The sequence below is a fragment of the Euprymna scolopes genome, chromosome 43, assembly GCF_053919585.1.
Source record: "Euprymna scolopes isolate OS-2025 chromosome 43, ASM5391958v1, whole genome shotgun sequence".
Lineage (NCBI taxonomy): Eukaryota > Metazoa > Mollusca > Cephalopoda > Sepiida > Sepiolidae > Euprymna > Euprymna scolopes.
In genome coordinates, this window is record NC_136524.1 from 47,801,791 (window position 1) to 47,816,891 (window position 15,101).

General features: G+C 32.1%; 1 protein-coding gene across 5 annotated transcripts in view; it reads right to left on the reverse strand.

The window, feature by feature from the left end:
* LOC145268323 (serine/threonine-protein phosphatase 2A 56 kDa regulatory subunit delta isoform-like) overlaps positions 1 to 15,101 on the reverse strand; it is a 243,045-nt gene that overhangs the window by 84,843 nt on the left and 143,101 nt on the right. For all 5 annotated transcript variants that reach the window (XM_080123811.1, XM_080123810.1, XM_080123812.1 and 2 more), the window contains one exon: positions 12,380 to 12,430. In XM_080123811.1, coding sequence (XP_079979937.1) covers positions 12,380 to 12,430 — 51 coding nt within the window. The remainder of the gene's footprint in view (positions 1 to 12,379; positions 12,431 to 15,101) is intronic.

Consider the following 15,101-nt stretch of genomic DNA (forward strand, 5'->3'; position numbering starts at 1 on the left):
TTCAAGTATGTTAATAGAACAAAGTGAAAACTTTGACTTTTCCCAGTTTAAGGTTAAATGTAGAGGCAACCTTTAAGGAATGCTCTAAATTTACGTCATGCTTCTACCGCAAATTATGTTGTCTAAATAAGAAAAGGTCCTAAATAATTTGTTATCAGAAATAAAAGCATCATGAAACGTTGAAACACAGAAACCCCCATTTGTGACATCCATAGGTATTCGTTTAAATTTTGTATACGATTTTCAACTTGAAAGGCCACATAGGGGCAAATTTCAATCTGATAGTATGCTGTAGATAAGTCAATACGATACTGGGCTATTTGGTTTATAAGAGCTTTGATTTGTGGCAAGGGGTATGCATCAAGCAAAGTGAAACAGTTAATAGTTTGGGAGAAATCGACTACCAATCGTTTCTTTTCATTGGATGAGGAAGTTACAATTTGAACACGCCATGGAGAATCCCTTGGTTCAATTATATCATTCTCAAGTAATTTAAGAATTTCTTTTTCAATGAATCAAGCATCCTCAGCATGATAATAGCAGAGCTTAGTAGCAATGGGTTTGCAATTGTGGGTCAAATTTCTGAATAATTTAACGGGAGCCCAAATAATTTTATTAAGAGCGCAGATTTTTAGACTATCCTGCAATCAACTAAAAGAAATAGTAATACTTCAGTGAATTTTTAAAAAAGGTATTCCGAGTATAATATCTGTGCATGAATTAGGGAGTATTGTGAAGTCAATGTATTTATACTCGAAACCGTTGAATGTAATATTCTTAGTGCATATATTTAGATAGTTTGAGGGAAAGGGCAGATGATGCAATAGAAATTAAAGAGTCCTTTTTCAGAATAGACAGGTCCAAGGTTTTAATGAGACTAGCACAAATTATCAGAGCTGCCTGTGTCTATAAGGGCGATAAGTGGTTTAACTTTTAATTTAACCATTTTAGTAACAGAATAATTACCAACATCGTTAGCACAGGCTACCATGACAGATGAAGTAGAACGTGAAGATGTCGGTCTTGTAGAATGGCAAACTTTGGCAAAATGACCGAGTTTGTCACAATTTCGGCATATTTTATTGCGAGAAGTACAATGGTGACGATCATCCTTAAGGTGACGTTTCCCTCCACAATTGTAGCATCTGCCGTGAGTAAGAAGGACAGTGGACAGTACAGAATCAAACTCTATCTGAGAATAAGCAGAGTCTGGGAGTACGTTTTTAGTCATAGTAGCAGTGACAGAATTATTTTGAATTGGAGTAGCAGCAGCAGCAAATCCAGTTTGAAAGACGCATGACTCCGCACAGAAATGAGCTTGTTCTAATACTCTAGCACATTGTGTAGCCTCCTTGAGATCCAACGTATCATTTTCGAAAAGTCTAGCACGTATTACAGAAGACCGTAAGCCATGTATAAAGGCATTGAAGACAAATTCATCTCTGTAAGTAGCAGCACTAACATCTTTGAAGCAACAGTTAGTGGTAAGATTCAAATCCTGAAGGTACTGATCTAAGGACTCATCGTTCCATTGTAGATGTGTTGAAAGTAGATGTCTTGCATGGATAACGTTTGGAGGCTTGTTGTAAAAAGATTTTAGTAGTTTGATGGCATGTTCAAACTCAGAACAACCCTCGATAATATCAGCATCTGTAGCAGAAATGTTTAGATAATGGACTTCCAAGTGTGTATGGATTAAAATGCTCAATGGTAGACAAATAATATGCAAATAAAGAGAAAGTCACTTTAATAAGAAAGTTATAAGAAAATTATAACAATATGGCTATTAAACTACACATTTTTTTATATTTCATTCTTGAGATAAATCCACATGAAGATGAAATGCGGAAAATTTTGTGTAGCTTAATTGCCATATATATTTTCAAAATTTACTACCTAGCTCTACGTATATATTGAGCAGTGTTGAAGTGTAGACATAAAATTTTATATATATATATATATATATATATATATATATATATATATATATATATATAAATATATATATATATATAAAATATATATATTAATGATGGGACAATTCTAATATTTTACCCTGATTCGAATACAATCACCATTCTAACTTACCACAGCTTTTTTTTAATTCTATTTTTATCTGTAACGTACATGTAACGTACAGGGTATAAACGATAAATTGGCTGTAATTTCAATCCGCAATTTAGGATTTTTAAAGCGGCATTATTAATCGGAAATGCTAGTTGCTGTACTCTTTAGAGTCTTATATTCGAGATTAAAAATACTAAAAAATGAGTACCAGTTTAGAATTTAACCATAGAATGGTTTTTGCTGAATTGTTCTACGCCAGGTATCAAGACGGCTGACATTATCAGAGGCACTGGCTATGCTTCTAGGACTGTTTACTGTGTTGTCGCGAACTTAAGGGAAGGTAAAGACATCGAAAGGATGGCTCACAATCTGAGAAGTGATACAATCTGCATCAGAAAGTTTCTCATTGGCTTGAAACGGTCCACTGCAGCAAATCCATCACAGTCAATGGCTGAACTGGTGAAAAAGCGGAATGTGATCAAAATGACAGAGAGAGTTGCCGTTTTTTTTTTTGTCCTTAAATATCTGGCCTTCTAGCTCATCAAACTTGAATGCCTGTGACTATTGGTTATGGGGCGATGTTGAGAAAATCTCTAATGCTCACCTGCATAACAGTGTAGCCTACCTGAAGCCCTCCATAAGGCGAGCATTCAGTAAGCTGTGGACGCATATAATTAAACGTTTTTATTTAATAAAACAGTTAAATAAACATACACAAACCTTTTACTGTCCCTTATTTATCAAAGTTTAGAGTCTGAGATCTCAAATTGCCAATTTATCGTTTACACCCTGTATACATATAACTTTGCGAAAGTATTTGTAGAAGGCATGTAAATTACACGGGTAGATATTCCTAACTATGTTGTTCTCAAATGTTTTCTCCATAACTGACTGAAAAGAGTGAGGCAACTAAGGATTCTTTTTTTGTTGTTCTTAAACAAAGTAGAGTAGCCATATTTCATCATAAATTAACAAAATGTTCTTTGAATTTTCTAATCAACCAGAAGTAAAAAAAAAAAATTAAAAAAACTTGTGACGTAACAATCTAAACATGAAAATACTGCAAAGAAAACAAAAAGAAAAGGGGACAGAAAACTATCCTCTCTTTTTTTTTTTTTAATTTCATTTTTTTTTTTTTTTTTAAATAATCTGGCGTCATTTTTATCTAAATTTGTTATTGTTATGGTCTATAGCTTTCAGTTGTACTGCTAGTTTAAAAATGAATAAATTTTAATCATTTTATCATTAGTACCATCAATGGAAAATTAAGTTTTAAACAAAAAATGAAAACATTCCTTGTGACCGGCAATTAGGATACATTTTTTTCCTACTCCAATATATCGAAAATTATATAAACATTAGGAATAACTTTATGCAAATCAATTAATGTTTCAACATTAACACGTCCTGTATAGATGCAATAATCAATAGTTATCAATACATTTGAACTTATATATATATACTAGCTGTACCCAGCTACATGTTTCTATCACTCAGGGTGTCAAAATAGAAATACAATAACAAAAATAAAAAAATGTACTGCAAAATTTACTGAATATATATTCATTTTTCTCGTGAAAAGTTGCATTCTGTAATGTTTATATACATTTACCTTTTTTGCAATTGTTTTAACAACAAAATTTGTTTTTTTAACAGACGCACACAAACACACATGCACAAGCTATAATAAGAACCATTAGCAACTCATGTTTCTTTCGTTTATGTTCTCAATACTTGTGGATAGAATATTTTGAGACTCGTTAATGGTTAGAGCAAATGCCCAGTGAATTTTGTAGTACAACGCACACACAGAAGACTAATGACCTAAGTATTAAATGAACTTGACGCTGTGTGAAGTAATATGACTATAAGTGACACCATATTGTAATTTTAGTAACCGTTCATTTATAAAGTAATCATATTATTTATAAAGTAATCATAATAATTGGATTCTGAGAATTATTAGAGTTCAGCTAATCAGAATGGCCAGAGTTTGACGAGGAAGCCTTTATTATTTATGAATCTAAAATTGTGAGGATTTTGTCCATGTATTCATTAATCAGTTACTGTCGGTAAAATCACAGAATCTGTGGAAAGTGTAGAATTCGATCCGGTGACTGGGAGTAGTGGTAGGACTAAATATTTGGAGAGAAAAATAGAGACTTCTTCCTCTAAAGATGTTGTGATTGTGATGGTGTTGCTCATAGGATGCAATGTAGCGTTTTAATATCACGACTGAATGTGTATGAAATGGTGTTCAAAAGCTACATAAGATAGTGGCTAATAGCCTAGATGTATTGAATTTGTATATGGCATCTGTTGTTGCAAACCTACAATACTTTGATCTTGAGGGGAATTTCTGCAGTTATTTTATTTTATATATATATACTAGCGAGGGGTACCCGGCGTTGCCCGGGTGTTTGGAGGTGTGGGGGGGGGGAGTAAAAAAAAAAAGGTAAGTATGAGGATCGAACCCGAACTGTTGAGGCAAAGTTGTGAAAAAAAAAAAGTGCGGCGTTAACCATTGCCCCACCGCGACATGCTTGCGGAAACACGTTTGAATTTATTTAATTACTTGGATTTAGCAGGTGCTCGTTTTAATGAGTTAATGAGGTCAAGTTTGACTGCAGGATTTCATTTACTGCTGAACGCTTTTTTTCCTCGCCCCCAAAATGTTATAGGAAAAAGACTAACCCACATGCGGCGAGCGACAAATATTGAATATTTATCTTCCCGAAATCAAGCAAATTAAATAGACAGGCAAGCTTCGTTGTTTACTGTGAGATATTACGATTTATATGTGATATAAAAAGTTTTAAAAAGTTGTGAAGCGAGCGACCGCTTCTCTGAAAGAAGCCTTTTGTAGACACACAGAAAAATCGAACACACATACATACATTTTCGCTTTTATATATATATATATATATATATATATATATATATATAATTTCAAAAGTGCTTCATATGTGTAGAGCTTTTACATAAATAAAATTATATAAACATTGTGAGAAGTCTATGCAGATTGATGAACGTTTTTACATTCTTTATGTATTGTCAGGGCGCCTCTAACAATACATGAAGAATGTAGAACTGTTGGTCAATCCATGTAGACTTCTCACAATGTTCATATAATTTTATTTGTATATACCTTTATATATGCAATAACTTTGTCAATATTATATTAATTAAAGAGGCTTAATAAAAGAATAGGATAAATTACCAAAACCTTTCTGAACATATTCATTAATTTTTAATGGAGGTAATTTAAATTACCTCCATTATGAATAATGAAAACTATTGGCTTTTTTAAAATTACAATAGCTTTATATTAAAGATATAAGTTATACATTTAGTTATATCAATGCCTCCATTAAGTCTCGAAAGACAAGGGATATCCCCTGTAGGAGAAGCTCCACGTGTAATTATGAGGCAAGGGTTGCACAATCCCTCAACACCACCTCTCCTGAATCGGCATTGCTCGAGTCTAGTGGCAAGAAAAAGTCCAAGACGACTGGAAACAATGTTGAGATAAGCGGAGAGCACATACAGCACCTAGAAGTCCTAGATAGTCACCCATTTAATACTGACCAGGTTCAATGCTGCTTAACTTTAGTGATCCAACTGGAACCAGTGTATCAACTCGATTAGTTATATTTCCAAAGAATATTTAGAAATGATTATTAATTACCAAATGCCATGTGTCTTTTGCTTGTTTATTATGTAAAAATGAAAAAACATTATACAAACTTTTTATAAAGCAAACTTAAGTCCTAGAACTACTAAAAACAATTATTTTGTTTTACGGTACATCACCCCTAAAAGACATTTGTGCCACACAATCTATTTGTAAAACAGTCATTTGGTAAGTTTTTTGTCTGCTTAAAATACTCCAAAGAAACAGAAATTTAGGGAATATTTAATTGATAGCTAACATCTATGATTAAAATTTCACTTATAGCTAATACATGTGTTTCAATTTCTATAATGATTGGTTAATTAGTTTAAGAGTCAATCTAAAAACTTTCTCACACTCGATCTATACAGATCCACTAGCAAACCGTGTACAGAGTATTGCTGTCATATTTGGGCTGATGTATTTTTGTAGTTCATGAATTGCAGACATATCTATAATTTGATTGGCCTCACTCCTATCTGCAACCTCTCTCTTGTCACAGACATGATTTTGCTAGTCTAAGTCTTTTCTATAAATATTGTGTTATGTATTCTTGAAAACTGTCCGATCTATTCCCTGCTTCCTTTGTTCCAGCTCGTTTAACTTGTTAGTCTATTGGTCTCCATCAATTCGCTGTTTTGATACCTCATTGTAATACAGCTTCCTATTCCAGTAGCTTCTTTCAAAGAACTGTAAGCTTGTGGAACTCTCTTTCTGCTCACTGTTTTTCTCCTACCTATAGCTTTGATTTTTTTCAAGATCAATAAGCATCTATCTTGGTGATAAACATTTTTCATTCTTGTCAGCTCCTTATAGTGGCTTTACGTCCTGTCTTGAGCTATTTCCATAAAAAAAGCATACACATATCTCACTTTATATAAATAGACATATCTAATTTTTTATAAATAAGTATTAAATCCAAATGCACATAACCAATCACCTATACCAATTAGTCAAATCATTTCCTGGAGAGATTCAAAATCATTCCGTGCATAAAAGCAGAGAGAGAGAGAAAAAAAAAGATCGATTTTAAATGATCAAAATTGTTGATATTTCAAATAATTACATTTCATGAATAAAATATATACATGCAATTTGAATATTGCATTAACGAGTACCTATGAATTTATATAAATACCAAAAGATATTAAAGATGCGAGGCCAAAGGATTTCTATAAAAACGTCTGAATTTAGCATTAAATTAAATTTCTGCTGTAAGTAGAACACAAATCTGATCACCTAAATTATTTAGTGAAATATATTTCAGCATTAGCTTGAAACAACTTTTACTTGAAAAAATAAAAATACAAGAGATGAAAGATAAAAATAGCACATTTAATTGTAGAGTTAAAACAGATAAAGTCAATTTGAAGAAAAAAAAATCTGCTAAGAAAAATAACTCAAGCATAATTTTCTAATTAAAGACAAGAATTTTTAAACTCCAATAAAATTTAAACAAAGCAAAAAAAATTATTTTACTAATTATTTTTCTTAAGAGACAGTTTAAGGTTTTAATAATCAGAGTTATTTCCCTTAGATTTTTTTCTTGATCCTTTCTACCAATTGGTCAGAGTTACTTTTTTTTTTTTTAAATAAAAAAAAAAAAAATTTTCTAGTAAGCCTCAAACATCTATATATATATAAAAGCGAAAATGTGTGTGTATGTATGTTCGCTTTTTGTGTATGTCCAAGAAAGGCTTTTTTCCAAGAAGCGATCGGTCAGCTCACTCCTTAAAGCTTTTTATATCACGTCTAAATGATAATATCTACGAGTTAGCAATGGGGGTCGCCTATCTATTTAATTTGCCCGAGTTTGAAAATCTAAATATTCCACATTTTTTGATCGCCGAGCATGGATTGGGCTTTTTCATATAATAAAAGCGAAATGAAGCTAAAGACACTGTTCTCTGTGCGATCGTCGGGAACGTCCAAAAGCAATCAGCTTTGATCAATGCGGAGTTTCTCCTTATATCAGACAATTGCTATTCAATTTGGACAATCCCCTTTTTATGGGGAGCTGGTTTCCCTCCCCAACATCTTGGGGAAACAAAAAAAAAAAATTAAAAAAGTTGCCCCGCAGTAAATAAAATACTGCCCAACAGTGAAAGTTGACCTCATTAAGTCATCAAGTTCAGGCACCTGACAATTCTTAATATTTAAATAAATTCAAACATGTTTCCGTTACTATTTCTTGGTGGCCTTAACCTCGCACGTTTTTTGTTTTTTTTTCACACTTTAATTTCCAACTTCGCCTCAAGGCTTCGGGTTTGATCCTTCATACTTACCTACCAAAACTTTTTTTTTTATTATTATTTTAACCCCCACCCCTGACACAAACACCCGGGCAATGATTTTTTATTATTCTTTTGTTTTGATTTACCCAAAACCACACACACCTCCAAACACCCGGGCAATACCGGGTACCCTGCACTAGTAGTAAATAAAAAGTTAAAAGTTGCAATAATTAAAGTTATCATACTTAGTAACTAGTAGAAGGTGGGAGTGGGGACTATCATACCAACCTTCAATTGTTTATTTTAATTTTATTAGCTTTTTTAAGCTAAATTTTATCAAAGAGCCATTACTTTAATGAAGTTTAAGTTGTTACTTAGGTTAATGTTTTTGGTGCTTATTCAGATTGGCACTTATGACGGTAACTAAAAGTAATGAAAATACAGAAAAGTCTGTATGATGTATGTACTAGTCACAAAATAAAGATGAAATATTCCAAAAATCAAGTAATTTGATCAAATAGTTTTTTTAATGTTTTTATCCAATAAAATCAAATTTGATCCCGTGGGGGGGGGGGGGGGGGGCACAGCATCCATGAAAGAAGACAACTGACCTTTATTTCCATTTTTTTTTGTTTTTGGTTAATGTTGAAAAGACAACCCAAACATACAATTTAAAACCAAAAAATTTATTAACATGATGTGTCTTTATTTTTCAGAAAATAAAATTTTCAAATAATAAAAACATTATTGTAGAAGGGTCATTTTATATATAAGTTAATATAACCAAATTTGAATATTAAAATGGCTTCTGACTTCACTAATTGGTAAAAAACGGCAAATTTATTTTTTGAAAAAACAAAAAAAAAAACACTACTTGATCAATTTTTTGTGATTTTTGGAATATACAATCTTCATTCTGTGACAAATAGGTACACAAAAGTTTTTCTTCATTTTTGTTTATCACCATTAGTGCTAATCTGATTAAACACCGATCTTCTAAATTAATGCATTTCAGATGAAAACATTACATATGTCAAAATTAGTGTTAATTCTAAAAATTACAAAAAAAAAAAAAAAAAAATGATCCAATAGAAAATGTGCTAAATATATTTTCAACAAAATATACGTAATTACATTCTGAAAAATGGTGAACCCTTTAAGTCAAGGGAGATAAGTCAGTTCATCATACTGAATTGGTTGCACAGATCCTTCACATTAAAGCAAACGATAAAGCTTGATAATTCAATAAATTCTATTTTTACTTGCAATTATTTTTCTACAAGATCATTGTTTTGTAATTTATAATTTCCACATCGTACATATGTACATAATGTTTTCACCTAAAATGCATTTGTTTAAAAGATCACCATTATACACAAGAACCCTGGATTTCTTTTTTGTTTTGTTGTTTTGTTTTACTTCTGTCTTAACACATTCAAAGCTATTTAATGCTGGATCAAGTCATTTTAATCATCCCCCCCCCCCCAAATATTAAATTTGCCTTAACATTTATATAAGATAAAAGTTATATCACTGATTTCACATTTTTCTATATAATCTACAAATGGGGCCCCTACTACTCCAAGCCAGAAGAAATTTACGGAGCAGCGATAATTAAGGGATGCATCCACAGGTGCCCTCCCTCCCCGCCCAACCTTCTAAATTAGGACTCCATAAGTGGATGCACTTTAAATGTTATTCAGAGGAGGTTTTTATTTTTTTGATAGTTGTGAAAAATAAGATCATCTCTATATTGACTGTTTAAATCTTTCTTGTCATCAGCATTAATAAGAAACAACAGCAAAAAAAGATGTCTAGTATGAGTGAAACCAGCACATTCCATCAAGTATGTAACAGTGTGTAGTTTTTAGACATGCTAGACATTCTGAATGGAATGTTTGCCTTGTCTGACAATAAATAAACACATTACACATGAACAAGTTGCTTTCTAGATTTTTTAAAGCCCGACTTCCATTCTCCTAATGGAGAACAACTTGTTCATGTTATGGTTTCAATGTTCTCGTCTTTTGCATGTTAAATTATGTACAAGGTATTTTAACGGCATCAAGGGGAGCTACACAAAGCTTTATCGTTACATCATCATTGTTTTACATTAAGCATTCAAATATGATGAACTAGCAGAGAGAATCAATGCTGCCCAGGATTGAATGAGGATCAATGACTGTTCCACACTTCCAATACTTTTATTGATAAAGTTGCACATTTTTCAATTAAATGGATTGTCTGCTCTAGTCAGCGACCTACCACAGTGCACGAGGAGGAAGCTCCAAATGCTTTCTCTACGTTATAGTCTACATTGCACTGTAGAGAACCCACAGTTGATTTTATTAAATTATTTATATATAATGGTTTGAATTAAAGGTTAAAATGCAAAAGTCAAGTATCATGGTTCAAATGTGCTCTGAACAGAAACATTCATTTTGAATGTGTCCCTATCTTATCAAAGAACTTACTGTTGATTTTATACGTCAGGTCTTTCTTCTTGTGCGTTGAGAAAATTCACTTGTGATGTGAAGCTGTATAAAGGTGTTAACTTTGGTCAAAATTGGACTGTTTCTTTTTTAATTGAATCTTTTCAACTACCAATACTTATCAAAGGCATTCCATTACAAAACATATTTAAGAACACTCTTTGACACAAAGTACATTTCTGTGAAATTAAAAAAAAACGATTGACCCAGCCATTTCAGTGTCCATAGGGAATGAACTTACAGACACACACACACAGTGCCTTTATATATATATATATATAAAAGTAGAGATAGAATCTTTTTTTTTCTCTGAGAAAAAGGAAAATATTCTTGTGGACTACAAAATTATCTCCTTTAGTATCTTTCTTGATGGTGAAGTTTTTTTGTTTGTTTTGTTTTTTTTTTGGGGGGGGGGAGTCCACATTTTCCATGTACAATTTAAACTGCCTAAAAATTGTGGATTTTATTTATTTATCTATTTTATTTTTAACTAAAACAACTTTAAGTAAAAAAAAAAAAAAAAATTTGAGAGCAATATCAAAATCAATTCCACTGTAAATAATTTGGGTGGTTAGATTTGGATTCTATGCAAGCCAAAACTATAAATCATGCAAGTAAACATATGAAGAGGAAAGAAAAGAAAATGAAAGTTAGAAAAAAAAAAAAAAAAAAAAATAGAGAAAGATGGATTTAATATGCGAGTCTTTCATTGCAAAATCTTCCATTTTATTTTTTTTTTTTGATGAAATTAGCAATATTATTCAGACTACTGTCTTCATCTTGAATGTTATTCATGGAATGTTTCAGTTGATATAATCTCAGGTGTATCTTGTCAAACTCAGGAAATGTTTTTGTCAAGCTGGAGAATCTTCAGAATTTCAAATGGAACCTTTTATTTAATTCATGGGGGTAGTATCCTCTTGTTCAGTCTGTCAGAACTTTGGTAAGAAGTCCTAAGTAAGTAATTCGCAATTGTGTTCTTAGTATCGCCTGAGGATTAAATCCTCAATCTCCAAAAGTGTTGCTTAAAAATGAATTTTACTTAGTACTTTATTCGTTATGCCATTGGCCCCTGCACAAGGCTGGTGGAATGAGAGCATGCTGCCCTCGTTAAAAAAAAAAAAAAAAAAAAAAAAAAAAAGGTTCCATTAGTAATTCCACCCAAATTTAACAGAAAGATTCCCAAATTTAACAAGTTACACCCGAAGACGATCACAGGCCAAACAAACATTGCGAATAACATTCAAAATGAAAACAGTTGTTCGAATAATCCAAATACAAATCATCAATCCTCATGTCAAAAATTTAGAAATGTGATAAAATTGTCAATTTATAACACGCCCCCTTTTTTTCTCACATTAGTGGGGGGGGGGGTCTCACATGAGAGGGGTCTTGACTAGTTGTAAAATACGCTTAAATATATTTTAATTCATGCAGATTTTGTATTTATTATTACAGAGTTAATTCTCTATTGAATATTATATTGTACCCAATATATATATAGTACTGATGTCAATAGTAAAAAAAAAAAAAAAAAAAAAAAAAAAAAAAAAGATGAATTGGTGCCATCAGCTAGAATCAAAGCAAAAACATTTAGTGCTCCAGCTACGTTCTCTATCGTTTGAGCTATCGACAAATGGATAAGATTGCATATGCGCAAAACAAATAGAACTATAGCGGCAAGCTGAAATGAACATTTTCCATTTCAACTTGTCAACTTGTTATTCATCCATCCAAACAAAGATTTTTGTAAACCATCCTTGGTGTATGATTACTATTTTATGTCGATTTCGTTGTTATGTGACCAGTAGTTTAAGAGTTTATTGATTAAATATTTTCACAGACGACACACATTTTATTTCCATAGATTTGAATAATTTTTGAACACACTTAGATTTTTATTTCTCACTTACCTCTTTAGGGCTATGGACTTTAGGCCAAAATTTCAATAGTGTCATTATCACCTGGAATCAAGCAAAACAAAATCTGCATGAACGTTACCAAAACAATCTTTATTATTTATGTCTTCATAGACATCTCTGTGAAAAGACAGTGCATAATAAGACAAGGAATAAATATACAACCGCATTTCAACATTATACGAACATTTGGAAAAACTGAAATGAGCAATTTTCCCATTCTTCACATTTTAACTTGGAATTCTAATCAAATAAATTGTGTGCGATATATGCTTTTACTTACATTTGTATGTACATTATCACCTTTCACATACCTTTTTGTAAAATGAAATTAACCAACCACTGATAAGGGCAGAAAGAGAGATCACCCAAGAATTAGCTAATATCTTCAAAATAATATTGTCTTGAATTTTATGACTCACATGAGATTTTCCAAAAGCAATATTTATACCTTATAATGGGACTCATGGTCAGTTACTTTTTATTTCCAGAGATTAACAACTGATAATTGAGTGATCTTGGCGTGTTCCAACTTTTTATGTATCTTTATTCCAATATAATTTTATATGCAAATCAACATATCACGGAATAGTCCTTAAAATGGTATATATTTTATTATTATTAATTTATTTATTTACATATATTATCATTTTTATTCATATATTAGTATAAATAGTAACCGAATCCTGTCTACATTTTTGTGTGTGTGTGTGGGGGGGGGGGTATTTTTTACTGGAGAGCTATGAAATTAACAGCTGTTTTGTTTGTAAATCCCCAAAACCGCCTTTATTATTTTATCTTTATTTTATCTTAAACTAGCATTTCAGCCCGGCATTGCCCAGGTGTTTGGATGTGTATGTTGAGCAAAAAAAAAAAAAAAAAAAAGTGGTCAAATTTTTTTTAACTTTGTGACCCTTTAACATTTATTGTTTTGAGCTCAAATCATGTTATTAAGTTAGATCCATATCCAAGGAACCTATATCTAAAAGTGTTTAGACCCAAAATTGGCGGAGGAGTTTGGTAGAGTTCTCAAAGGTCAAATCGTTGAACTTTGACCACTTAACAGCCAAATTTCTGTCCGAAAACCGATCACAAAGATTTTCCCAAATCTCAGTACCCTGTATATCAAATTTTGAGTCTGTAGACTTAAAATTGACAGAGTTATTGTGTAGGGAAATGTACACGCACACACAGACACAGATACACAGACACATTCACTTTTATAGATATATAGATTTCATTTTATGTTATGCTCCATGTTCAAATGTTGCGTTTCATATATCTGTTACGTTTCATATATCTTGTTAAGTCTCTTAATGTTGCGTTTCATATATCTTGTTAAATCTCTATATAGAGATTCTATCTATATTTTTTAAAACCATTTAAATATAACTATAAGTCTATGAAAGTGAAATTGTCTCTGTGTGTGTCTGTGTGTGTGTACATTTCCTTACCGAACTACTCTGTCAATTTTAAGTCTACAGACTTGAGATTTGACATAAGTAGTATTGAGATTTGGGAAAAATCATTTTAATCAGTTTTCAGCCAGAAATTTGGCTGTCAAAGTGTCAAAGTTCAACAATTTGACCTTTGAAAACTCTACCAAACTCCTCTGCCAATTTTGGGTCTAAACACTTGAAATTTTAGATGTAGGTTACATGGACATGGATCAAACTTTAATTCGATTTGAGCCCAAAACAATAAATATTAAGGGGTCAAAGTTAAAAGAAATTTTTACCTCTCAGCCAATTTTTGGACTAAATATTTGAAATTTTACATAAAGTGTATTCAGACATAGGGCAAGCTTTTTCATCCGTTTTTAGTCAAAAGGTCAAAGTTGAAAAAGTTGACCATTGCAAACTATCAAACTCCTCTGCCAATTTTGGGTCTAAACACTTAAAATTTTAGATGTAGGTTACCTTGATACGAGTCAAACTTTTTTAATATATACATATGCACATAGAGTTATGAACAGTACATAGGGCTCGAGCAAAGCTGGGCTGAACTGCTAGTATATATATATATATATATATATATACACACACACGCAGCATTATCATGTTTGACACGCCAGTTCCTGTAAGATTACCGAAGTTAAGCAACGCTGAGGCTGACCAGTACCAGATGGGTGACCGTTTGGGACATGCTTTCCTCTCATCCCGGCATTGTTTCCAATCGTCCTGGACTTCTCCTTGGCTGAACTCAAACAGTGCCGATTCAGGAGAGGTGTGGTTGGAGAGTGCACAACCCTTGTCATACAATTACACGCACAGCTGCCCTTACAGGAGGTAATCTTTTGTCTTTCGAAACTGAACGGAGGCTTCGAGATATACACACACGCACACGTTTTTAAAATATGCCGCTCTACATGTGGGATGGAGTCATTAGTGAAGGGAAAATTATATTTCCAATCAGAATTATAGTAAAAAAATGGTCTTTTATATTTGAATTTATTGAAAAGTATCAAAAGCAAAAACTAATAAATGACAACTGTAAAAACGCTGAACATTCCAGCACAAGCTAGCTCAGTGATAGAATTTACGACATCAAACTCCTGATCAAAGTCCAGATTTTGAATTTTGCTAGGTCACCTAATGCTGATGAGCTGTAAACAATGAAACATGTGTCTGTAGATAATTAAATTTCGAATATACATGTCGTTCCCCCAACTTGGGGCATTACATGAAGAAAATTATTCCTAACTTTTGTATAAATA